A 26560-nucleotide genomic window follows, 5' to 3' on the forward strand; every position below is an offset into this window, starting at 1 on the left:
TGTCCCAGTATTACTGTGGGGGGAAAAAAATTGAAATTATTTAGAAACAACAAAGAAAGTATCTGTTAATAGTTAACTCAAAGCTTTACCTGAAATATTAAATGCACATGCCCAGATATCACAAAAACTACAAATGTCATGAAGTTGTTTACTACTGAGAAGGATTTGCTGAAATGTGTGCTGTGTTACAGTGCAAAATGCAGCAATTTCTGCAAAGAAGCTGTACAAGTTTCATCATGTGGTTCCCCTGGTGTTTGCTTAGGAAAAAAAAATAAAATTGAATATTCACTTCTTTAGCCAAAATTCTGTTTGGGGAATGAAGGTCCAGGGGAGATAGGCACAGAATGAACCAGTTCCTTCTGGCTGTCTCTCTTTGCTGCATCCAGCTCCCTGGAAACGGCTCTATTCCAATTCCACAGCAATATCCCCCTGTGCCAGCCCACAGGAAAGCCATGGAGGAGGATAATGCTCACAAGGTCCCTGTATTTTTGGTGTCAAACAGGATTGGGATTTGGAGGTTGGCTGGAGAACAGAAACAGGAGCCAGGGTGCCCAGGAAGTGCAGGCAGCCAAGGCAAACTGCAGCACTGCTTCTCCACACACACTTCCCAAGATCAGCAATTTAAGGGGCAGGTTTATGTCTGTCATATTGCTGCCTGGAATCAAAAGACAAAACTTTCCAAACAATATAAAGAGTGGTAAGATAAAAAGCAATTCTTTAGTGAAAACTTTCAGGTGCACAAATATGTCTCTGCACACGCGTAATACAGGATTTCCACAATTTTTATAAAGTTAATTTATTAGTCTATCTAGCAGAGATCCAATCAGAGATCAGTTGCCCCAGTTACATACCCTTGGGTCTGCTCCTCTGGAGATGGTCCAGGGGGTTTTTTGTCCTATATGTTGTTATGTCTCTCAAATTGTGGTGAAAAACAATGTGTCCTTGTTAGAAATTCCCTTATTGAGAATAAGACTAAACAGAATTTCAAGGATGTGTTAGAAGGGGTAGCTTATTTTCTAAAATGTGAAAGAGGGCAGGAAAAGCACTAGAAACTATTCAACTATATATTAAAAAAATCTACAAAGCTACAAATATATGAAAAAGCTACAGATCTTTAGGCATCAATATCACACAGTGCAAGCCCCACTACACCTACCTGTAGACTATACCCTGCCTATGCTGCTGGTAGACCCAATCATTAAGGTACAACCTTGAAATGTTTTCCATGATGCTGATCCCTAAAAAGGAGGGCCAGCTTGGAGCATCCAGATGAAAAGCAGCTCCTGCGATGGTGTTTGTTGTCCTGAACCTTTTCACAAGTGTAATGCAATATTATACAGCTAACTATATGGTTTTATTTAAAAAAATCACTCATTGCATTGGTTCTTTCTGAAGATGATCTATGTGTTTGCAGACCAGAATATTCTGCTGATGGGGAATATTTTTCTCCTGGCAGGAATCCAAGCATCAAAATGTGGGTTTTCGTAGCTGTGGTGAGTAATCTGTCAGCAGGGAAACCATGACAGCCTAGAGGAGGAAGAGAAGAAAAGAATCCAATCACATTGGAAACAGATACTCCATAAAAATAAATAAGGGGGAAATATTTTCCAGCTCTGAAGCCTTGTGTTGAAAGTTATTATCCTGACAAAAACGGCACACTTAGATTTATTTGCTAGAATTCCTGATGATGAATCAGGCAACAGCTGAAAACCAGTTAGGATGTTCTGTATTGTAGCTGATAGATTTTCTCAGTGTGGACAAAATATATTAATGGACAGCTTAGGAGCAATTCACACAAGCATTTAGATCAAATGCTGAGGCCTTTTTGGCATGTTGTGATGTATTCCCAGCTACTTCTAGGAGATGCTGTAGGTACCCAGACATCACACGGGCTGCCTTGTGGATTTCAGCAGTTTCCATTAGCATCAGTGAGAGCCAGGCTAGAATATGGATTCTGAAATTTAACCCAGTTTAGCTATAGTTTCTGTAGTGAAACATGGAAAATCCCCCCTGAGGTTAAGAGTGTGCCATCCACACCTCCTGCCCTGCCTGCCCAGCCTTAAGCACAGCTGTGAAATGGAATGATGGCACTGTCAGCTAAATAAAACATGGTGTTGCAGCAGCTCTGCTGTCCCTCCCACACCTGTGCCCACAGCAAAAGCCTTGACAAGGCTTTATGTGTTTCACACTGCTGTGATTTCACAGCAAGGTCTGACTGTACATTGTTATTTTGGCCCAGCACTGGGTTTGTGAGGGTTCTCCAGAAGCTGTGACCTTGCTGCCTGTCCTTCCTTTCCCCTCATCACTGCCCAGTGTGACAGGGTCACCCAGGCACACAGAGGTGGCTCAATTGCAGCTGTGCAGCCCCTCAGGGCTGTGTGTTTGTGGCTGCACTCAGCCCTGCTTGGAGCTACAGCTGAGCAAATAATCTATTCTTCAGTTTGCTCTCTGTGCTGCAAGGGGTAGAAAATGCTATATAAACAAGACCCATACATTCATTATTTTTATAGGTTGATAAAATACAAAGATGACTTTTTCCTTTCCCCCCCCAGCTCCCCAAAAATGTGCATTTGGAACCCAAAGTAAAGGGCTTTTTTTCTTTTTTAAAAAATAATATTTAGGGCAATTAGAAACGTGGCAAAATTAAAATTAAAAATCCGAGCATTTTGTTGAATTTCAAGGGCAAAAAGTATGAATTTAACACTTTTTTTTTAGTAATTTTGACTGTGTCCAATGTCTGAGGTTTTAGCAAGCACAACACTCAGCCCCTTATTTATTCATTTGGAGCACATCTAGATTTCATCTCAGAACTATGACAATGCCATCTCTGTTTTTCTTTTTGCCTCTGAAAGTTTTCACTAGCTTTTGTCAACTTGGTGGATCTAAAGCCAAAAAAAAATAATAGGCTACTGAGAGCTGGCAGTAATTTTCTGAAATTCTAGGAATGCTGAGAGGAGACTTATGGTTTATGTTAAATTCCAAGTGTCCTCCCATGGTTCCCATGGATCACACTGTTAGCCACACCATAACTTTTCAGGATCTTTCAAATCTTTGCTTTTCCAGCATTTTCTCAGGGAAAGTTCCCATTGGTGTCAGCAGCAGCTTTTCCTGAGAGAAAATAACTGGTTTTAAGTGTTTGGGAAACTGTAGTTTTTAAGACCAGACCTTGGGACCTCACTGTTTAACATGTTTTAATTGAGAAGTTGAGTTCATCATTAGAGTAATTTAATTACCAGTGATTTAATTACCAAAAAAAAAAAAAAGGCAGTTTATATTGTAGATTTCACTTAGTGATAAAACCTGGGTCAAGCAACAGCAGATTATCACCAAAATAGATCATATTTGTGCCCAGAAGTATTTGGGCTACAATGTTGTCTCTAGTCAAAATTGTGATGTGTTCTGGGGTAAATTTGAAACACATGTTTTAACATTTACTATTTATTGTGGAACCAGATTGAATTCAAGCGTGTTATGTAAGGCAGAAGAGAATTGGTGCTGACCTCCAAATACTGTTATCTTTTTTTTTCTTTTCCTTACCATAATTGTCCATTTTCTGTTTTCAGCCTCCTGGAAAACCAATGACTGTGGAGAATAAAACACTTCATCATCCACTTCTTCAGATTTTCTGGGTAAACAATGTAAAAAAGTCCAGTTGGAAGCAGCAGATTTTGCAGTCTGCAGATTAAAAAGCATATAAAATAAAGACATATGTGAGGCCATTAGTAAAATCCTTAACTAGTAAAAGGGTTAATAAATTTTATATTAACTCCCATTCTGGTTACTTGGATGATGAATTCAGAAGAATTCCACAGACTTCAAAAGAATTCCTCATCTGTGAATAAGATGGGAATATCTCTGTGCAAGTCTGTAAGAGTTCAATGCTGACTTCACGGAAGTCAAAAAGTCACTCCAATTCCTCTGACTTTAGAAGGGGAGTGAAAACCTCTCTGCTGCACATGTTCTGGAGCTGGATTTCATTGGGAAGCTCTGAAAGAGGCCAAGCCACGTGGAGTGTATGACATAACTCAAACTTTGTTATCTCTGGGAGTTTTTTTAAGCTGGAGGGAGCTTTGCATGTCTCTTTTCCATGGCCCCACTCAACCCCCCCCCAAACTCATTCTTTGTTGATGTTGATTCTTATAAATGCAAACTGTAAAAACATAAATAAAACCCAATCTCTCAGTTCTTACCTGCATTGTAATCTGATAACCTTGAAAGGCCTTTAGTCTTTCTTTCTTCTCCTCTTCTTGTCCCATGCTTATCCATGTGTCTGTAACTAAGACATTGGCACCGTCTGCAGCTTCCAAAGGGTCTGTTGTGAGGAGTAACTTGGTACCATACTAATGTGAGTAAAATAAGGAAGATCGCTAAGACAAGGAACTTCAACTTCATTTATAATGAAAATAAACTCTATTCTAGGCTGTTTCTTAGGCTCTTACCTCTTTGGAGTTCTGTTCAGTTATTTTAGTTATCCTGAGGTCTGGTTCAAAGCCCTGACAAAAGAGATGATAGGTAAGACATCATGGAAACATGTATAAGATCTTTGCTAATTAATAAGAATGGTTAGAAAAATATTTATTGAACCATTGGCCATGCAAGAAGAATATCTTTCAGAGCTGTAAAACTTGAGAAAATGATGTTGATTTTGTTGAAAGTTTATTTTGGAAATGAAGTGGCAGAAAGCGTTCTAAAAACATAAGAAAAATGTGTTTTGACAGTTACAGAATTAAATGCATATACAACACATTTTCTTTTGTTCTAAACTGCTTTTTAAAAATATTTTCTACTCTATTACAATGCAACATTCTAAAATGCTGCACCACCAATTTAAACAAAATGAGATGCAGCACTTCCACCCAGCTGAAAGAGATTCTTTTTTTTTTTTTTTTTTTAATGGGGACAGTGCATTGGATGACTTTGTAAGGCTTTATCAAATTGAACTGTGATCCTCCATGATTTATATTCCTGTCATGTATTCCCATTTCTGATGTTGGACTCAGTAGAATCACTCCTACTTTTCATCCAAATCACTGGATGGGGATTTTGTACCTTGGTGCTGAAAACAGGCACTGAAGATAGAGGCAGACACCCCCAGCTGGGGCCCCTGACCAATGCCTGGGTGTTTGAGACAAGCCTGGGTGAAGTTTGCCTTCCTTTCTCCACGGGTTTTGTTTTCCTTACCCTGGGAGTGGCAATCCTCAGGTGCATTCCCAGCTTTGCCGCACTGGTCATGAAGGACTGCAGGACGTTGTTGCCATCCCCGATCCAGGCAATGGTGAGCCCCTTCAGCCCTCCAAAGTGCTCCTGCCAAAGCAATCACAAGCTCTGGGTTACATTCCAGAGGAGCTGGGCAGGCTGATGGACAGGAGGGAATGATCAGAAGGGTCTGTGCAAAGGCAGCTCCTTGCCTTCAAATGCTACCTGGAATTACTGCTCCTACAGGATGGTCCCAGAGGAAAAGCCCTCTGTGTCACCCAAGAAGGCCCAAGTGCTGGTCCTTCCCCTGGAAAAGGACACACTGGCATCTGTGCCACGTGGTGAGGCTCAGGCTGAGAGATTCAGCACCAGACACAAAGTAATTTTAGCATCACTGATGTACAGCTGTTCCTTGGGCCTCATAAACATCAGTGAATGTTAGAAATTATAAATTTAGAGACAGTCCTAATGCCTGGAATAGAACTCCTTCCAGCTTTTCCCCAAATTGTGAAAATATCTCTGTTGAGGTTTGCTCTGGCTTGGTTGCCTCTACCCTCTGTTCCCTGTGGCCATGGCAGTGGCCATGTCCTGGGAGTGCATCTTCCCCCCACAGCTGCACAGGACAGCAAAGAGCAGCACTCTGGAAGCAGCTGTGCCACTCATGGCCTGCAGCATTTGTTCTCCATTGTTCAGCCAAAGAGTGCAGGGATTTTTTTAAAAATGTGGATTACCCGAACTTGAAACAGCATTACAGAGTTAACTGTGGCTTTTCCTGATGGCACTTACAGCCTGGCCATGTGCAGCTACTCTGTCCCTCCACCCCAGCACATAAGGCCTAAGGAGGAACAAGAGTAACAGGGGTTACATATTTCCAGAGCAGGAAAATTCAAGGCTCCTTAATGAGCCTTGTTTTAATGTTTATAGGCACTTAAGCTGATACCAAAATCTTTAAGACATAGCCAAATTCACCTATAAGCCTGCTCTGTAAAACTCTACCTCTGAAAAAATTTCTGGAGAGACTTTTATTCTTAGTTCAAATCTGGGCCATGCTACAATTGCATTGTGGTAGCTGGAAGCCAAGCAGTGTTTCAACACTTTGTGTGACATGATTCAATGCTTGTCAGAGAGGATAAGCATCTACATTTTACTAAGTGGCAACCTTGCAGGCAGTTGCAGAAAAGATGCCAAAAACTGAATAGGAAAAGGGCTGGGACTACCCCCTCCTCTCCTGGCAGCAGTTTCTCCTAAACAAGTGGTTTGGGAAGTTGTTCCAGAACAAAGTTATTAACACTTCTTCAAGTGATCACAACTTTGAGTCAAAAATAGTAGTACTTGAAATACTGAATGATATTAAAGTGCCGTAAAGTTCTAAATATGATAGAGCCCTAGACTGTTCAGGTTTAAGGGCTATAGTATTGCAAAAATATCACTTTTTCAGCTGAATTTTGTTAACAGCAGGCTCATTGGCAGAGGTCGGATGCAAGGGCATTTACAGGAGAACAAATCAGGACTTTGTGGACAAGGAAGTTATTTCAGTATAATCACTCTGCAGGTCTCCAAGGATCTTTCAAAGTCCTTCCACATCTCCTAGCAATGGTGCTCCTAGGAGAAGGCCAAACTGAAGCATTTATTTAAGGTGTTGTTTCCATTTAGGGCTTAGTGATAGCTGAGACCAGAACCCACAGCCAGAAGCAAGTGAGACAGTCCTGAGTTCTTTTCATCTCACTGTTTAAAAATAGACATCTCAGTCTTAATACTCAAAGCATTGACTAGAGTCACAAATACACTGCTATGTTAAACAACTTCACCTTATTGCCAGCTGCTACTTTGCATTAAAAGAAGCACAATGCATACTAAGTGCTTTCCTCTGTTCTCCCAAGCCACTAGCTGTTACAGAAAAAATATGAAGTGCTGGACATGTCTGTATAATGATCCCTGATAGGCACTGCAAATTGCAAACCACATCTGCAGTGACTACTGTATAGAGTAGACATAGCTTTAATGAAGACGTTTTGCTAATGGAAGGAGTCATGGCAAGGCAGAATCAAGCTCTGTGTGTGCTAGTGGAGCCTGTTTTGTATCCTGTGCTAGGCTTTATGCTGCCACTGGTGCACTGCTGCTGTAATTCAAACCTCTTCATCTAAAGCCAGATCACTGTGACTGTGACTGTACTGCTTATAAGCAAACACACACCCTCAGCTTCCAGCAAAGAGGAGGTGACTGTTGGTCAGAAAGCTTGGAGGTAATACAAAAGCTACAGTAAATGAGACACACTTCCCCTCATGCCCACTCCCTCTTTTATAGTATGTGCATTTGCAATCACACAGGTGAAATCCTGCTAAAAGTGCTTTAATAGTAACACTCTGAATTACATGAGTACAATACCTGCTGATCAGCAGAACCTCTGAAGATATTCCCCCTTTGCATCCCTCCCCAGTTTTTACTTATATTATATTCATGTAGGCTTTACTTTTGCAAGGGTGTTCTGCAATTTCACTCTACATTTGGAACATGACTCCTAGTAAAGCCACACACAAAGATAACTTATTTAGAAAGTCTAGAGCCCTTCCTCCTTATGAAGCCTCTTTGGCAAACTAGTAATTGCTGCTGTAGTGCCATAAAACTTGCCTGTGTTATTCTCTTGAAAAATCCCACCTAAATAAATAATACCAATTTTACATTCAATTATTTTCTCATCCTCATTTTACACCCTTGCTTTTACAATGTTTCGTTCTGCTCTTATCCATGGCTGCAGTGTATCAGTGTAGGCAACCCTGGGAATGAACAAGAATGCTCAGTGATTTGACCCTGCTGTATGTGTGGAGAAGACTGGGTTAACTAATTAGGGACATTTGTGTCTGCTTCTGCCTGGACTTGTTTCCAGTGAGACTGAAACTCTGACACCATTATAGATTAATTCTGAAATGTTTGACCACAACTGTCATAACAGCCCTCAATTAAAACAAGCTTTTGAATAATGAATCAATAATCTGTCAAATTTTAAAATGGAATGCCAGAGACCAATCAAAGCTTTCACCCTTTGGGAGACAGTGCAATCCAGTAAAAGAGAAACTGGGCCAACTTGCATCTTCTGACTCTCAAACCAGGCTTAAACCAGATGCTGGGCCAGTTATCTTTCTTACTCCCATGCTGGTTTTTGTCATGGTTATTAATACAGTATATTTTAGAGGATCAGGACAGATCTTAGTTGGGATTTTTAACTGTTAGAATAATAAAGATGATGATGGTGATGGATTTGAAAATTGTAAAAATTTGAGGTCTTGGGGTCACACAGCAAGGAGAATTTGAGAATATATTGCAGCCCTTTTCAAGCTGGTCAACATTATTTGTTATGCTGTTTAAAAACAAATCACCGATGCATTTCGTATGCCAACCGTTGCTTTCTAAAAAAGAAAATTCCCCCCAGACCAGTGACATAAAAGCTAGTGGCATATGGATCCACTCTAATTACCAGCCTGGCCATCCTGCAGTCAGCTACAAGTGAGCTGATTTGGGCAGTGACATTAATTTCAATTGAATCAATGTCAATACCCAGGCTGGCTCTGGAATACAAATTGTGTGATGCTGCCCTCCAGCCATGCTGAGCAGAGCACAAGCTGAACCACAGCTCCTGCCCTGGACACTGAGAGGCACTGGGAGGATTCAGCACTGGGCTGTTTCAGCACAAGCAGGGGAGTAAAGGGGCTCAGTGTGTGCTCACAAACCCACAGTCTTTAAAGGCCAAATCCCCAAATCCTCAAAATCAGGTTCTTTAAATGTTTGCAACCATTTTGAGTGGGTTATAACTCAAGCACACTCAATTCAACACAACCTTTAAGAAGGAAGGTAGTGTATATGTATGCTAAGGAAAACATTTATCTTGGCATAATAGAGGGCATTAACCCTGAGCACAATATTAAAGGACAGAGCCAGCTTAGACTTCAAACATGTGAGGGGATCCAGGCTGCTCAGGAAGAAGGCACTGGGCAGGAGGATGCTGAACCTGAGGAATCTCACCCCAATATTCATAACAGGAGCACCCTGCATGATCTAAAAAGAACACCTTGAACATTTCCAGGATGAGGATTTGCCTTGAATACAGAATGAGAATTGACAGCCCTAAAAATAAACCAGCTGAATTGTTTGGGGGATGCAATGGACTGTACTAAAATGACAATACTAAAATGCACCTGGAAAGAGGAAAAGGGAATCAGAAGCTATAAGCAAGAAAATTTTTTTTCAAAACAAACCATGCAGTTATGTAGTTTTAGACCAAAGAGAAAGTATTTGAGGAAGGTTCAAGAAGGCACACAACAAAATTAATAGGATATAGGAAATGGAAGCAGAAAAATGTGCTAAGCATGAAGAGGGCCAGAGTACATGTAGAGCTCCACTGGAAAATAGAAGGAAAAAAAAGAAAAGAAAAAAGAGTACATTTTGGGTACGTACTGACAGCAGGGAGGAACAGATTCAGGCAGGAAAATATTTATGGGGATAGGGAAGAGACATTTTTTAAAGAGTAATAATCTGCACAAAATCTGTAGTTACATTTAAATATTAGCCTAGCAGACTGTGCCACTATTGTAGTTTGCATATATGTATAAATCAAATAAATTGCCTTTGCATTGCACAGAAATAGTCTAAATGTTATATATGGACTTTCAACTCATTTAAAGAATCAGTGGTACCATTCCACATCCCATTATTAATCTTTTTGCAGGCGGTACTTGATGACATCTTGCTGAAAATCCCACTAGAAGCTTGACTGGGGTAAGTAGCAACTAGACCCTGTGGCTCACAGCTCTTCAAGAGTTAATCGCACTTCAGTGGCCTGCTGAAGTTCATTATATGATTAAAATGTTGTTTCATTAGATGCCACTCCAGTCTTCTCCAACTCGCTGTACAGTGCAAAGAGGGAAAAAAAAGGAGCAGAGGAACAGGTCAGAAAGGGAGAGTTCAGGCGGTGCCATCACCCACACGGAGCTGCTGAGAGCTCTCCCCTGCCTGCCTCTCTCTCCTGGATAAGAAAGCAGGAATGGAAAGTGAGTCAGCAACCAGCAGTGCAACATGCCCTTGGCATAGCAGGGTGGCCACCCAGCTGCCCTATAAAGATCTCCTGACAAAATTTGGGCTAAGAACATGTTGAAAGGAGTCAGGGAGAGATGGGCAGATGGAGGAAATAGTGCTCTGCTTATTAGGCTGAGTGTGAAAGTGCTGCAAAATTTAAAACCTTCCATGTCTGTCTAAAAGCTGAGCCATTCCTTGTGATCTCTGTAAGTGTTCACTTTGTCCTGACACCTCTCCGTGTCAAATACATCTTTTGTTTTAGCATCAACTGCTATGGACCTGTTTCTTCTTCACCAAAGACGTCCTCCTTGGTGTTTGGTGCAGCAAGGGCACCCACAGCTGTTGGTGCTGCCCTTGATATTCAAACCAGGGAAAAGTGCAGCCTGTGGGCTCATGTTCACCCAGAGCTTCTCCCAGGGCTGCCCTACAGGAGGATGCAATGGAGGAGGAGCAGATCAACAGGGCATGTTCTCATCCTTCTGTTTTCCACAGGCTTCCCCCTAAGATCAGTGGAGAAAGAGATGAGTCTCCAGAAGGCAATTGAGATGCTCAGTAGTGTCTCTTCATTAGCTGCAGATGGAGTAGAGGGCAGCAGCACTGTGAACCTGGGGCACAGTGGCCCAGATCAAACCATGTTTTGGGGCAGAGATATCCATGGTTGTGTGGGCTGTGAGTCACAGATTGTTCCTGAAGAGTGTTACTCACAAGTGATAAAATGCTAATTAATAAGGTGTTTGCAAGACAGAACACCCCACAAAACACAACCAGAAGATTCTCCTGATTAATATTTGCACACAGTGTTTACAACAAAATGATGACACTCACTACAGCTTACTGTCTTATGCAATTTGAACACTGGGGCTGGTTCAATGTGATCTCACAAGTCTCCCTTATTCTGAGGTCTGTGAGCATTTTAGTCTCAAGTTCACCAGTTTTTGCTGGTCTCTTCACTGTGAATATAAAAAGTTTACCAAAAAATACTTTAAATAAAAAAGTGATTTTCACCAAATACATGAGTCTTTCAGTATCTAAGGTTTAAAGAATGAATAATTTAATTATTACTCTCATTAGATCTTTCCCACACACTGTATGTCCCATAGCAAAGTCCCCAACAGCTGAGAAACATAGCTGAGTGAATCAGGAAATTATTCTGCCCCACGGTTTTCAAGCAGTGTGGTTTTTATTCATTCAGAAAGTAAACAAGGTCAGAGGAGTTCATCATAGTTGTCAACCAGCCCTGCAGTATAATAATCTTTTTTATAAGCCAGATCCTCAACCGATTGTAAAACCACACAGTCCTTCTGTTCACAGATAAACATCTGGTATTCTGTGTGTAAAATGTTATCCTGCTGTCAGATCCACTATTACATTAGATAAAAATAAAAAATATGATCTCTTTTAACTGTTCTTTGATGTGAGAAAAGTTTAAACTGGTTAAAGTGCCTGAACACTAGGGATTTGTACTGGTACATTAACTGGCTTTTCAAAACAAATTTGTTCAATCAATCTCCTAATATATAAATAGTGATTCCTTTTAAGCTGTCCATAGATTAGGGAGGAATCAGGAGCAAACTACTGAGTGTTTTCAAGTCAGTGGAAAAACTTCTGCTGGCTTTGCCTGAGCCAGATCCTCATCTTTGTCTTAATATGTAGAGCCCTCTGTACATTCTTTGAATTGCAGACTAATTCCAATGAAGTAGTTAATTTTATGCTTAACTTCAGTCCCACTACAGCTGATAGAACTACGTATTTGTTTTAAATTAAACAGGTCCTTAATTATATTGCTGGATGAAGATCTCTTTAAACAAGTGCCATGTAATTACTACTTTGAAAGAGCTAGGGATAAATGGTTTTGAAGCTGACTTCCCCAAATACTAAGAATTAGCAAAAAAAAAAAATGTTTCTATTTTACCTGAAGAGTTAGGTAATCAGCTAAAATCTGAAGAGGATGGTATAAATTGGACAATCCATTGATTATTGGGATCGTGGCTTCTTTCGCCATTAGGTCCAGATCATTGTGGTCATAAACTCGAGCCAAGATTGCATTTGTCATGCTGGACAGCACCCTAAAGATAGCAGAAAATACTCAAGTCAAACATAATAAATATACCCCTGTTGCACTCTTCACCATGCAACACATAAATATTAATAAAAAATGGTAATGAATCAATATTTTTCAGCTTTCTGAATAATTTATCATGCCTGCAGAACAGGCTAAAATGTAGTCATTTAACAAGCTGCTAATAAGTAAGAAGTTTCACTTCCTAACACTACTATAGTAAGTAAATGAAAACTGCTGCTCTATTTTATATTCTTTTCTCTTTAGCATCTAATTGTAGATGGAACATCAGTACATGTTAAGCTCTCTGAACTTAGATAAGAGATTGTGTGATACTGTAACATTTGAAGAATTTGATAACCTCAGAGGAGATAGGGTTTATGACTTTGTTCAGTCTTTTAGCAAAGAACAAATGCAGCATTGACTGAATATTATAGACCTTGTATAATAGCCTGACTTTGTGAGGGTCAGAAACAGCTCTCTTGGATTACAACAATTGTTTACTGATCTTAATAAACACAGAAACAGAACAGGCTGGGGTTGTTGTCTTGCTTCCTCCTACCTACACACCTGTGTATTGATTCACATGGTATCAGCATTCAAGTAATGCTCAAATTTCAAAATCAGTACAAGGAAAGGGATTGCAGGACCCCCTGTACCACTCTGGCATTAACCTCATTTGCTGGAGTGTGAAAGACACAGAGATTAGCATTGTGGATTAGCATAGTATACTCTGAATTTTTTAGATAAATTAAATATGGATTGGAGCTCTTAATTTTTCTGCATTTCTGCGTTTTAATCAGGCCCTGAAGCCTGACTTTGAAGTAGCATTTTGTGTGTTTTCATGTTATCTGAAATACGACCTTAAAACAAAACAAAAAAGGACTGAATCAGAAATATATGGAAAAAATTCTGGCAGTATCTTGCCTTCCTGATTAGCCATGACAAAGTCTTGCACCTCCTTTTGTGGCAATAAAGCTGTTAATACCATCATCAGCAAGGGCTCCTGATGAAGCCAGTAACAAGCATTTCCTACTGACACCAGACATTCCTCACACAAGCAAAGCTCTTATAAAATGTTACAAGATTGTCTGTAGAGCTCTCTCTGAAGAAAAGACTGTCAATAACAGCTACAAATGAAAAGGAGGAACTGAACAAGGTATTTACTGATTACAAAGTACTGGAACAGTTGCTGTTGGTGCCATTATGTCTTCCTAGCTCACCAGTTCCTTTCTCTGGGGGAAACCTGTTCTGGTCTGAACTGGTCATCAGGGATGTGATGAATGCTTCCTTTTGTTAGCCACCTCACTGGCAGACACCCTAAACAAGACACAGCCAGTCCCCATCAGTCAAGGGAAAGGGACAATCACACTGAGAAGTTGCTCATTTTCCTTATGGCTTTTTTTCCCTTTAGGATGTCAGGACAGCTGATTTCTGTTTGACACAGCTGATCAAGAAATTAAAGATTGTTCCTTCATAGGGTGTGCCATTAAGGAAAATTCAGTCATAATCACCAGCTAGTGAAAATTGCTGGACTTTCATATTTAGTCTGTTGAAGGGAGATATCAGACTTATTAGACACTTACCAGCAGGACATCAGACAGTCCTTCTGCCAGCATTTCTAGGTGTCATATTTTACGGTAGGAAAATCAGCTGTAAACTGGCTTTATTCTTTGTGAAATCAAAATAAAACTAGACTTTGGGGAAAAAACACAAATGAATAACCCTCACTTGGAGGTCTCTGATTACAGGGGAATGATTATATCTCCAGTAATTGAATCAGTTTAAAGGAAACCATATAAGGCTGGAATTGTGTAGGAAAAATAAGGTCCTGAATATATAAGAGTCATATCAAAGGTGAAGTTTTGGAAGCTGAGGGGCTGTAAGCACAGGTTCATCAGGTGACTACATTTAAGGTTCTTATTTTATCAACCACTAGGTCATTCTTTCTTTTAATTGTTTTGCAAAACAGTGAGACTATGAACTTCAAAATCCCAGAGACTGGAAATACGTTATATTGGAACACTGAGTACAGTGGAATGCTGCGTATCTCTCATTTCAAAATAATTTTTATTTCTACAGAGAAAACCTCAATTTTTTTCCTTAACTGTATCCTCTGAGGAATCCAAAATGAAACACAGAGTATGCCTTTTTGGTATGGCAGACCTCTGAATTTGAAAATGGGGCATTTGCATATATTTTGTATAGAATATTGCTATGCAAGGCAATTTTGCTTTTGTTTTGAAAGTTTATAGCCATTCAAAAGCTTTAAACTTCTGACAAGACTACTTCACTTTCACTTATAGTCTCACAGGAACAGATAGTGGATGTGTTCTCAGCAAAGTAAACCTGTTCACCATAAATGCAGAGATTAATGCCCTAATAATTCCAGTGGACTGGTAAAATCACCCTATGAGTTCTTCAGGGCTGCCACTGAACCGGATGGCCACTGAGCTTTAGTGATGCCCAGTGGAACTGCTCTGCAGTGGGAAATACAGGCAGAGTACTTATATTTCATTTCAGGTAATATATCAGACATGTTAAACAGCACTGAAAGGCTTTGAGCTCCTTAATGGGTGGTAACTTTTTGCCACTGTGTCAGCCTAAATGTAAATGTCTTGTGAAGCATGGAGGAACTGATTTATGAGAAGTAATAAGTCACTAAAAATATGTTCACAGCAGCGAGGCTTTCAACCCTTACCTGCAGCAGTTCTAATAAAAATTGCGACTTTCATGGATCTGTGTCCCTTTCACTTTAAGTCTCAATCTCAGGTACTTCAAAGGCCTTCAGAGCCCCAGAAACACGGCTGTAAATATTTGAAATACCCTCTGGGTCTACTAGAGGCATTCTTTTTTGTTCTTGCATTAGCTGATTGAGGTTGGGCTGTCATCATTCATTCACAAGAAGCACCAAGGAATTAACACTCCAATTGTTCTTTTGGGTAAACTGCTCAGCCTTGATTAAGCAGTCAGTAGTATTTCTGCTAATGAGAGCAGGAGTAGAGCAGAGCAAGTGGGACTCTGTAAGGATTTGGAAAACCCCCTGTCCACTGTAGCAGGTGAGAGCTGTGACCCAACAGAGGAGCAAAATCCCCAGGTAAGAGCCATAAATAGGGATTTGTCCTGGAAAAGCAAGCAGTGACAGAGAAAAGGGGGCTCAAGGTTTGCTTGGGAAGTGACTATTGTAGGAACTTTATCCACAGAATGGGGAACAGCTGGAAGATTTGCTTGCTTCTATTTATCGCCTTGTTTCTTGTAGTTTATAGTCTGCCTTTTTTCCTTTTTTGCGTGTGCAAAGAAAGGCCATTCAGGACACTGTAAACAAAAGATTTAATGTCTCTTTACTGTCACATTTGGGAAGAAGAAGAAACGAAAACTGGCCCATATTAAGCATATCTGGTTTTGTGTCAGATTTGCTGTAGGATTGGCATCTGGATGGCAGAGAGGCTCCAGGTGACAGTCCTGCGTGGCTGGTGGGACAATGCTTGTAGAGGTTATTGCCCCTTTGGAAGGGCCCTGACTTCATCCTTCCCCTTCCTGAAGGTTTGGCTGCTGGGGCTCACAGCCAGATTTGGAGTAGTGCAGATGAGGGAGGGAGCACCTCACCTACAAGGAAAGGCTGAGAGAGCTGGCATTATTCAGCCTGGAAAAGAGAAGGCTCCAGACTAACCTAAGTGCAGCCTTCCAATACCTGAACAGAGTCTACAAGAAATAATGGAGAGGGACTACTTACAAGAGCCTGGAGTGACAGGAAAAGGGAGAATGGGTTCAAAATTACAGAGAATAGGTTTAGATTGGCTATTAGGAAAAAATTCTTTACTGTGAGGGTGTTGAGGACCTGGCACAGATTGCCCAGAGAAGCTGTGGATGCCCCATCCCTGGCTGTGTTCAAGGCCAGGCTGGATGGGACTCTGAACAACCTGGGATACTGAAAAGTATCCCTGTCTCTGACAGGGGGGTTGGCACAAAATGGTATTTAAAATCTCTTCCAACTCAAAACATTCTATGATTCTATTGCTGCAGCTCATTTTGATTCTGGCAGAGTTCTGTGTCTAGCAGAGTGAGAGTTAAGTACTTTCAAATCTCAAGGGACAGAGATTTTTACTTTCTACTATCAACACCCATATGTCTTCTATTTCAGTAGTAAAAAACAAGGAAGGAAAATTTAAAATGTTCAAATGTTTGATCTTTTTTCTTAAATTTTCATTGGATTTCATCACAGAGAACAGCAACACAGTTCTCAAACAGTCTCTCCCACTGACTGAGAACTGTGGTATTCAGCAGAGGCAATGGAACTCATCTGCCTGATTGCACATTTTGAATTGAGCCTGATGAGCTTGACACTGCAAATCTTTCACTAGAACAAAAAGGACCACTCAGACACTGCTCACCTTCCAACAGCTGAGTCTGACTGAATCGACCTCAGGCTGCAAAAGGGCTGCCTAGAAAGCAGGATGATGCTAAGGCTGGATGAAGCCTTTCCATAGCTAGAGTGCTATGGAAAACAGCAGGAGCACCTGCAAAACATGACCTTCTGTTTCTGCAACATCAGAGGCAGTCCACTGCAGAAAAACTGAGCTCACGTCCTCCTTGCCACAGCAATGGAGACAGGCTGCCACCCATCCCTGCTTGCACGTGGGACTGGGCATGGCTGAGATCTTCCAGGGATGCCAGAAAGAGCAGGGAGCCACAGCCCAGCCTCCACAGCAGTCCTGACAGTGGGTGCAGGAAATCTGAAACTGGCTACAAAGGGATGGTCCACTTTTGTGCTGCTGAAATAGGGGGATCAGAAAAGCCCTCAGTGCCACTCTATCACTGCAGGGACACTACTGCAGCAGGTTAAGGCCCACCAGCAGCTGGCCTAACTAACATAAATTATGTCTTTGCTTTTTGATTTTGCTCCAAGGGCGGCAGAACCAGAAGGTTTGAGTCTTGTTAGAATTCATGTGCTGTCACCAGTGGAATTACGTGACTACTGAGGTACATAAAATTGTTCTATTTGTAAATGCAACCCTAATTAACACTCTATATGCCAAAATAAGTCTCAGTGTGGGAAGTGTAGGATAGCTTGAGAGGATGGAATAAAGGTTTATTGAGACACAGATTCTGTGAGCTGATCTATAAATATTTAAGAAATTTGGACTACCTTCTGACATTTTCCAGAAAGAAAATGTCAGCTTCCAAAATTCTGCAAGACAGGTGTCAGCCCAATTGATTACCAAATGCAGTGATCAATCAAATGACATTTTACCAACCTTGCTGTATCTGTGAGACTCTCATTAGTGCCCAGATGTATATCTTGTGTTGTAAGGAAGGAAGGATGTCCTCCAAGGAGAGCAAATCCTACAGTGAGGAAAAATTTTTGAAAAAGAGAAATCAAACACCAGTGACTCATATTTATAGCCAAGATCAATAGCAAATGTATTTTATATCTCCTTGGTATAAAATACATTTACAAAAACAAAGGTAGAACTCAGCAGGACATCCAACAGTCAAAGTTATTAGCATTTGACACATGAAATTTCAAATAAATGTTCTTTGGAATAAATCCACTCAAATGCATGCCTCACTGAAATCCTTAGCCATGAGTTCTGATCTGTGATCACAGGAACAGTCATTCAAGCTCCAAGGCTACACACTGCCACAAGCATCACTGCTACTCCCTGTTAAGAGCCAGGTAATCCATTCATCATGCTGCATTTCTACTCCATGGGACTTCCCATCCTAGAAGGGCCATCCAAGTCACCTTCCACATTCTTGCAAAGATCAACATTGTTGTTCATGTAAAGTCACTCAGAGGGAAAACCCTAAGCCTCCTCATACACCGCCACACACTTGGATTTGGTCTCAAAGGACCAAGTGCCTTAAAAATGATAATGTGAGAGAGAGAAAAGGAAAAGTCTCAGGCCCTGCCAGCACCGCTCTGCCCTGCAATAATTAGGAATCTGCAAGGAGGTCCAAAGAACAGGATGGATTAGGAATGAAGAGTAAAATCAATTCCTGAGCAGGAAACCATGGAATGACTTGAGTATCATTTAAGAATATGAAACACTCTGGGGGACTTCAAAGGTGTCTGAACAGTGTTTTAGATGAAGATAAATTACATGTTAAGGGCAACTCTCAGGTTCTCTTCTGCTTTATTTTAATTGCACCACCAGTAGAAAGTTACCACAAGCAACCATCTGACACAGACAGGGAAAAAACATCTTTTCACCAGCATCTGAGTCTCTCTGCCTTTGCCTGGTTTAAATTTGAAGCCTCTTTCTACTGAATCTGAATGCAAAGTCCCTCATGGCCACACATTGGGAGGATGAGGCTGTTTTGTGAACTGTCACAGGTGGTTTAGCAGAAGCCCAGCACAGGACACAGGGTCCCACAGCTGGGGAGGAACCAAGTGTAGGGTTTGAACTGGGCTCTTCATAGCCCTGTAAGGCATTTTCTGTGTGAGAAGAACAACTCCCTTCCAGCACAGAAATTTCCTGCAGGCAGATCCTACCCTGTCACTTGCATTTCTGATAGAGGAAATTTCCAGAAAATCTTAGTATGGGCAAACCTGCCTTGTTGAGACTACATTGTGGGCGCATGAATCTTTTATGGTGACAAAAATCTAGAAAGAAGCCTGTCTTTATATTGCCAGGAAGAGAAAGGCTGCATGCAGCATGAAAGAGTGGAGACCCCCACTTTGTCTACCAAACTGTGATGTCTTGAAGATGCTGACTAATTTCGTGCTGTTAGAAAAAAAAAAAAAAAAAAAAAAAAAAAAAAAAAAAAAAAAAGAGAGAGAGAGAGAGAGAAAAAAATAGAAGTGGAAAAGGGAAGAAAAAACTAGAAGAAAAGGTCAAAAGTTGTTCAGGCTGGCTGTATCCATTAGATGGCACTGCTGCCAGATTCAGCACTGAAGCTTCAGCACGGTGGTTGTACAGGTCTGCCATAGATTAAAAACTTTGTCTCACAGCTACTTTTTAAAAGAGGATTAAACCAGGATAAAACCTGAATACTGAAACCTTTTCCAGATAAAACCAACAGGTTCAGGCAGCAGGTCTGGGCCCCACAGCTGGGATCCTTACACAGAACAACCCTTATTAACCATCTCCTGTGGGCAGCAGGGTTGAGGTGAGGTTTTCTGCTTTGCATCAGTTCAGCCACCCTCTGGAGTTTAAAATACTGGCAAATTAAAAAAAATAAAAATACTGGCAAATCACTGTCTTTGGACTGCCTCAATTTTCTTAAGTGTCAGATTAAAAGTAATGATGTTCCAGGTCCCACCTGAAGGGCAAATTTCTGCTCCCCTAGCCAGTGTACACTCATTTTATTGAACAGGCCCTTTTTAATTGGTTATTGTTTTCATTAAGGATTGCTCCTTTCAATATTGCAAGTCAGACACAGCAAACTTTTAAGAATGAAGCACCATTTATTCTATTACTTTTTTCACCTCCCCTCTGCAGCAGACACAAATACTGTATTTAGAGGACAGTATATGCAAATGACACATTACACCCTGTTTATTCAGTGAAAATTTTTATGTCAAGACCTCCAGGATGAACTGTCATTGGCAGTAACTTTTCCTTCCCAAATTATTGTGGATTTTTTGGAGTCATATACAATTATGCCACTGATTTGTTCCTGCAAGTTCCACACAATACAGCAACTCTGCCTTTTAGGATTCTAAATGCATATGTTTTGGTAGATGATTCACAGTCCAGACAGGCTCCAGTGGACATGTTCTGTTTTCTATAAATGATGCCCAGGTAAAAAAAAAAAAACAGGAATCTGAACATTTATTCAGAATTGCCAGACATCAGACAGCCCAGTCAGAGCTGCCACCTGGAGTCTGTGTACATAGCAGAGCCCTGATGTGTTGGGCTTTCTGCTCATGAACTGGCCATCTGTGCAGGGCCTGGGAACATATTTCCATCCAAAACTTTCCATCTGGAAATACAGGAGCTCTGTGCTCTAGCTTTGTATATAGTTGCAGAGACAGAATCTTTTTCAGATTCTTCCATCCAGACTACCAGTAGAAAGCGAAAAAAAGATGATTTTGAAGATATGCAGGCACCAACTCAGCAAATAAACATTGGAGTGCTGTGTTAAACTGGGAGATCTAATCCTCTTTGTTGTCACAACCTGGTCATATCCAAGACCACATGCTAAATATTTATATGAATCATGATATCTTCAATAAACTACTAACATCATACTGCAAATCCAGAATAGATTATTACCTCATGTCCACACTTCTCACTACTGTTAGTTTTCAAAGTACACAGTTTCATGCCTCAAGCTGTCGCACATTATTGAACCCCATCCATGCAGACTCTTTCAGGCAGGACATGAGTGAAATCTTCATTCCAGGCTGTCCCTGCTGCGTGGGGGAAGGGGGCCAAAATGAATCCTGTAGTTCACAGATTAGCTACACAGTTCTGAGGCTGTCACAGGAGACACACACAGTCATCTCAGATTCAAAGGAAGGATCTTTTTCAGAATTTCAGGACATATGGATTTGCATTTATTAATTTCCCCATTGCCTGCCTGGACTTACAAAATGGGAAGTATTTCTCCGTTTAGACTGATAACAAAGAACTCTCCTAGGCAGCAATTACAGAACATTCCTAAAGCAGAAGCTAAAACTGATAAGCAGTTTTTAAAAGTTATTTTTAAGCTACCCTTTCAAGTGGAGAATAAACTAAGAGTGCATTTGGGCCCTCTGTAATGAGGCCAAACTAAATAATACTGAGCCACTCCAACAGAAAACAGACTCCGTACCCCTGCCATGTAACACCATCCCCACTACATCAGTTCATACGCTGTGATGCAATTATTTCTGTGACTCTGTGTAGCAGTCTTCAGACATGGCCATCATGTTTCTCTCACCCCACTGTGTAGGAGGAACGAGTTGGGAGTAATTCCACTAAAGCCAGTAGCACTGAACCCCTGCAAGGCTGTTAAGATCTTGTATATCCCAGTGCTCAACAAGAGAGGGTAGCCTGAGCTTTCCTACCTGCACTTCTTCCCCTTCATTTCTACCCTGTGAAATATTGCCTGCATTCAGCATCTGTGAAATGGTTGGATTTATTTATGATTTAGTCACTAAAACATAACTGCAGCTGTATATTTCAAGAGCAACAGCGACAATCAGAATATTTTACACCAAAGCTATAACAAAAACAGGGCATTCACCTTTGTACCATGCCTGAGAATGTTTATTTTACAAGTAATATATGACCATGTGAATAGTTCTGTTTTCAAAAAGTACACAAGGTTTTATGCTGAATGGGTATGGGATTCTGACTGTGAAGAGGTGACATTTTCCAGTGTAATAGCAGATATGTCACATTTTCCAATAAAATAGCCAGTGATAGAAATAAATCTACTAGGCTCACAGAACTGGATTTACTTTGCCGCTACTCTATGGAAGTTACTTCTAGTTCTGCATTAAACTTACACTATAACAACTTATCTTAGAAATGGTAAAATTATATGGGTTTCAGAAATACACATTAGGACAAGATGAAAGAGGCAATGAATTATCCCAAGGAGTGGAATATTATTCAGTACTGTTGCAATGTCATTAGAATAAAACAGGATGTTGGAAAACCTTAAATATCAACTGATCTATTACAAAGCATCATAAATTAATGTTTTGATAAACTTCAATTGATCTGGACAATGGGGAGAAATGCAAAAATGTCACCCCTAAGTTAAAGAAGGGCAAAGAAGGAGGACCCAGGGAATACAGGCTGTGCTGCCTCACCTCAATCCGTGGGAAAGTGATGAAGCAACTAATCCTGGAAACCATTTTTAGGCAGATTAAGGACAAGAAAATCATCAGGAGTAGTCAGCATGGCTTCACCAAGAGGAAGTCATGCTTGAGCAGCTTGATCAACCTCTATGATTTTATGGTAGAGGAGTGGAGGGCAGGGGTTTTGCCTCCCTTTCATTGTGTCCACTGGCAGTGTTTCCCATGAGATTCACCCAGCCAAGCTGTGGATGCCTGGGCTGGATGAGCAGAGCCTGGGATGGGTTCAGAACTGTCCAAATGGCCAGGCCTGAGAGTGGTGACCACCAGCACAAAGTACAGTTGGAGGCCAGTGACCAGTGGTACCTGAGGGGTCTATTTGTGTCCAATCCTGTTTAACACGTGTGTTAAGGGTCACAATGGCCAAGTGTGGTTTCGGCAGGTCTGCTGATGACACAAAACTGGGAGGAGTGGCTGGTACATTATAGGGTCATGCTGCTGTCCAGAGGGATCTTGACAGGCTGGAAAAATGGTCTGACAGGAGCCCCATGAAGTTCAGCAAGGAGAGATGCAAAGTCCTTCACCTGAGGAAGAACAGCTCCATGCCCCAGGACACCATGGGGGCCTCCCAGCTGGGAAGCAGCTTGGCAGAAAAGGACTTGGGGGTCCTAGTGGACAGCAAATTGAACATGATCCAGCAATGTGTGCACTTTTCCAGCAAGGGTGGGGAATGGTGTCCTGGACTGCACCAGACAAATACTGCCAGGAGGTGGAGCGAGGTGATCCTTTCTTTTGACACAGCACTGGTGAGACCAAACCTTGAGAGTCTGGATTTGGGGTCCTCAGTATGAGACATATTGGATACAGTTGGTATGTCCATGTTAACAAAGGATCACAAAGATGGCTGAGGGACTGAAGCATATTTCATATGAGAAGAAAAGGTGAGAGAGCTGGGACAGCACAGCCTAGAGAACAGAAGGCTCAGGGGGAATATTGCTAATATATATAAACACCTGAAGGGAGGAGGCAAAGAAGACAGAGCCAGGTGTTTTTCAGCAGTGCAATGGGCTCAAACTGGGAAGATCCCTCCGAAAAGTAAATTCTATTTACTGAAAAGCTGATTGAGCAATGGCATAGGTAGCCACAAAAGATTGTGGAATCTTCATCCTTGGAGATATTCAAAAAGACTTCTGGATATGGTCCTGGACAACTGGCTCTAGAAGACCCTGCTTGAGCAGGGCATTGGACTAGATGACCTTCAGAGATTACTTCCAACTTCAACCGTTCTGTTTATTTATTTTTCAATAATGTTGTTCTTTATAGGCACAGGGACAATAGGAATTCTGAAAAGACTTCCATGGTGTTAACACACCCTAACAAACTCCTAGACCCTGCACAGAGAAGATTTTTGTAATCAGTGCTTTCCAAGCCTCTAGTCTGTAATGAATTTCACTGATTTAGCTGTTCCTGAGAGTTGCAAAGTTTGTTTAGATGAATCTCATCCCCCAGGACCTTGCCCTACAAGTGACCTCCCTCAAGTTATTGAAGGGGCAGCTCTTGGGAAGTGCTATTTAAGATGACTCAGGAACTTTATAAATAAACACTTCAACCCACTGCAATTGTCTACTTTCACTAGACATTAGAAATTTGGTATTAAATTATCTTGTTTAGCTAAAAGGGACACATGTGCCCCCACATTTATTTTGAGTTAGAAATTCCAAGGAGGGAATAATTTATGTTAAAAAAGCAGCTGAAATGTATAAAGCTTTTGTGGACAGAAAAAACTTGAGTCTGCCTTTGAAGCAAAGTCTTAGGCTTAACAGACTTAAGACCAATTAACTGAAGGTGTGAAGTTAATGCACAGAAGCTAAACTGCATTAAACTCCCTTGTGGAAGCCCTCACTTAGAAATAAATTTGTTTTATTTCACTGGAGCTTAATTCTCCCTTGGATGAATTTATGTGCATTAACTCCCATCCTTAAGTTAATTCATTTGAACTTTCCTGAGCTTCCCCTTCTATAAGCCTTCAAAAGCCAAGGACTAAACAGTGTTTCCCTCTGAATACAGAAGAATGAAGGATAAACAGATCCAGAGAATTCATTATCTGGCCATATACCAGGATGGCAGGCAACAAGAAAATGAACTAAAAACTCAGGAATTAAGAGGTGGGTGGTCTTCACAGAGAGGGAATGCACATTAGTAAGTCCTCACTATCTAGAGAAAACAGAAAGCAAGAACTGCTTAAACAGCAGGATCAGCAGGCAAATGGCTGTGCCAGACAATACAAAAGCGAATTCATAGATGCTTGGAGTTAATGTATCTGCTTCTTCCTTCCATTATTTTTATCTTCTCTCTTACAGCTTGTAAAGAAATGTGAATACTCAACAGGTTTCCTGTTCCTTCACTAGGGGGAAGTGAGGGATGCTAAGTCAACTTAAATGGGAGAAGAGCAAGTTCTTCCTTGATGCATCACCAGTTCAGAGTTATTTCTTATTTCTTGAATGATTGATTGATTGATGAGTGATTTATTTCAGCAGTGCCATTGAATTCAGAACAACTACCATGTAAATAAAGGCACCATATGTACGTTTCAGTGTTTGCAGGGCTGTAACCTAAAAGAAAAAAATATTCCAGTGCCTGATATTATTAGGCTAATGCCTTTGAGTCTCCATCAAGTTATCTTCCCCTGTAGGTAATCATGTTAATTTCCCCTTCGAATTTATATCAAGTCATTACTGTGATTCCCAGCCTAAAAACATACTTTGAAATGTAACAATGGTAATGCATATTACATTAGAAAAATATTTATTAGAGCTTGCACAAAATTAAATTTGTGATGCTTCCTAAAGTAGATGTTAGGAAATGTACATCTTGCCAGTACAGCTGGGAGCTTGCACCAGAAATGCTCACTTCTGCCTGTTACTTTATGTCTGATCTACCATGTTTTGGAAGATTTTGACAAAATTTCAGTGACCAAAGCCATGTGCTTGTGAAATTAATATGCAAGGTGAAACACAAAGGGTGACCATTCTTTTCTTATTTTTGCTTTCAAAGTTTAGGTTTCTCCTGAGTAGAAATTGCTAAATGCAAAATTATGCAGTTTTTTCAGTACATACTCAATGTATACAATTTCATATGAAATCTTACTGTGCCATTGCTCAGACCTACCTGTTTCAGCAGACAATCTTGTTCTTGTGCTTCTCTTCTCAAAAATCATGGCCAAAGATTTGCCTTGCATCAAAGGCAAATACTGAAACATGAAAAATGAAGGTAGTTCAATTTTATAATCGTTATACACTTTTAAGTATGAAATACTTCTTGCACGTTAAAATTCACCATTAGAAAACTTGTGAAAGTGCTGTTTGTTTGGGGTTTTTTTACCTGTGGTTTTGTTCTTCTGCCCTTCAATAAATTTACTAGTGGAAAGGTTAAAGGCAAAGAAGTAATTCTAGGGTTAAAGCAACTGCATTTTGGCACTTAATTTGAGCCAGCATTAAGGAGAATTCAGATACTAATTTAATCCCATGCAGGGAAGTGTCTTCTATTTCCTACATTTAGTGCTGCATGTACACCATGTGTGGATGGATGGTGCTGGATACAACAGGGAGTTAGCTGCACAAACCTGTTTAACCTTTCCATTCACAAAGTCCTCTGAAGTGTTTAAAGAGTATCTCTGGACACTTTTTACAGGAAGGCTCTTTGATTTGTAGCACACGATTTACAGTATTTAAGAGCTCAGGAGATTTTGTTTAGGACAAGACATCTGAAAGTCTTTTTCACAATACCCTTCAGTACAGTATTTATTTCAACATCTGAGGGAGCCAAATGACAGTTAAACCATTTTACCTCTCCTTTGTGCTTTATCCTTTGTTTCAAATCTGATGCCATCCACAGCAAATACTTCAGTTCATCAGCTGTGTAGTTCTGTAAAGTAAGGAGGTCCCGACCTTTCATATGAACATTCATCTGAGCTTGTGTCCCACACCTGGGTCAAAAGAGAAAAAAAAGTGTATTTTTTGCCATTCAGTGCTAAATTGTACATGTGCTAAAGCTGGTGAGCAAGCACCTGAAATATCTCCCACACCCCTCCCATGACCCAGCTGGATCATCCTGACAGAGTGTGTTAATTACTTTAAATAACTCCTCTGTCAGACAGGCACAGAGTGCCACTGTGCACTGTATCGATGGCCACTGTAACAATATTTCAAATTGTATAATAAAAAGAATATTAGATGTATTTTCTTCTGTCTTCTGAGATGCATATGGCAACTGCATGCTGCCTGTCAAATAAAGCCATTCAGAACCTGGTAAAATGATTTATGTGTAGACCCCAAAGCTGCCCTTTCAGGGGATAGAATAACAGAAATGGATCTCAGTGCTGTTTCTCCCTCCCTTATGCTTTATGGATGAGTAGACACTTGCCACATTCCAACCCCACTCTCACAAAAGGTGGCATTTCTATAAATGTGTATGAAATATCCTGATTACACTGGGGGAAAGGG

At 40.7% G+C, this 26560-nt stretch overlaps 1 protein-coding gene across 1 annotated transcript; it reads right to left on the minus strand.

The window, feature by feature from the left end:
- Positions 1-957: 957 nt before the first annotated feature.
- Positions 958-26024, minus strand: OTC (ornithine transcarbamylase; the record flags this gene model as incomplete). The annotated part of the gene is made up of 9 exons (XM_083855081.1): positions 958-1527; positions 3538-3675; positions 4191-4340; positions 4440-4493; positions 5182-5304; positions 12176-12329; positions 17578-17665; positions 25227-25308; positions 25905-26024. 9 exons carry the CDS (start codon positions 26022-26024, stop codon positions 1468-1470), a joined length of 969 nt encoding a protein of 322 aa, XP_083711207.1. The 3' UTR covers positions 958-1467.
- Positions 26025-26560: the final 536 nt, after the last annotated feature.

The sequence above is a fragment of the Zosterops lateralis genome (genome assembly GCF_965231275.1).
Source record: "Zosterops lateralis genome assembly, chromosome: 2".
Taxonomy (NCBI): domain Eukaryota; kingdom Metazoa; phylum Chordata; class Aves; order Passeriformes; family Zosteropidae; genus Zosterops; species Zosterops lateralis.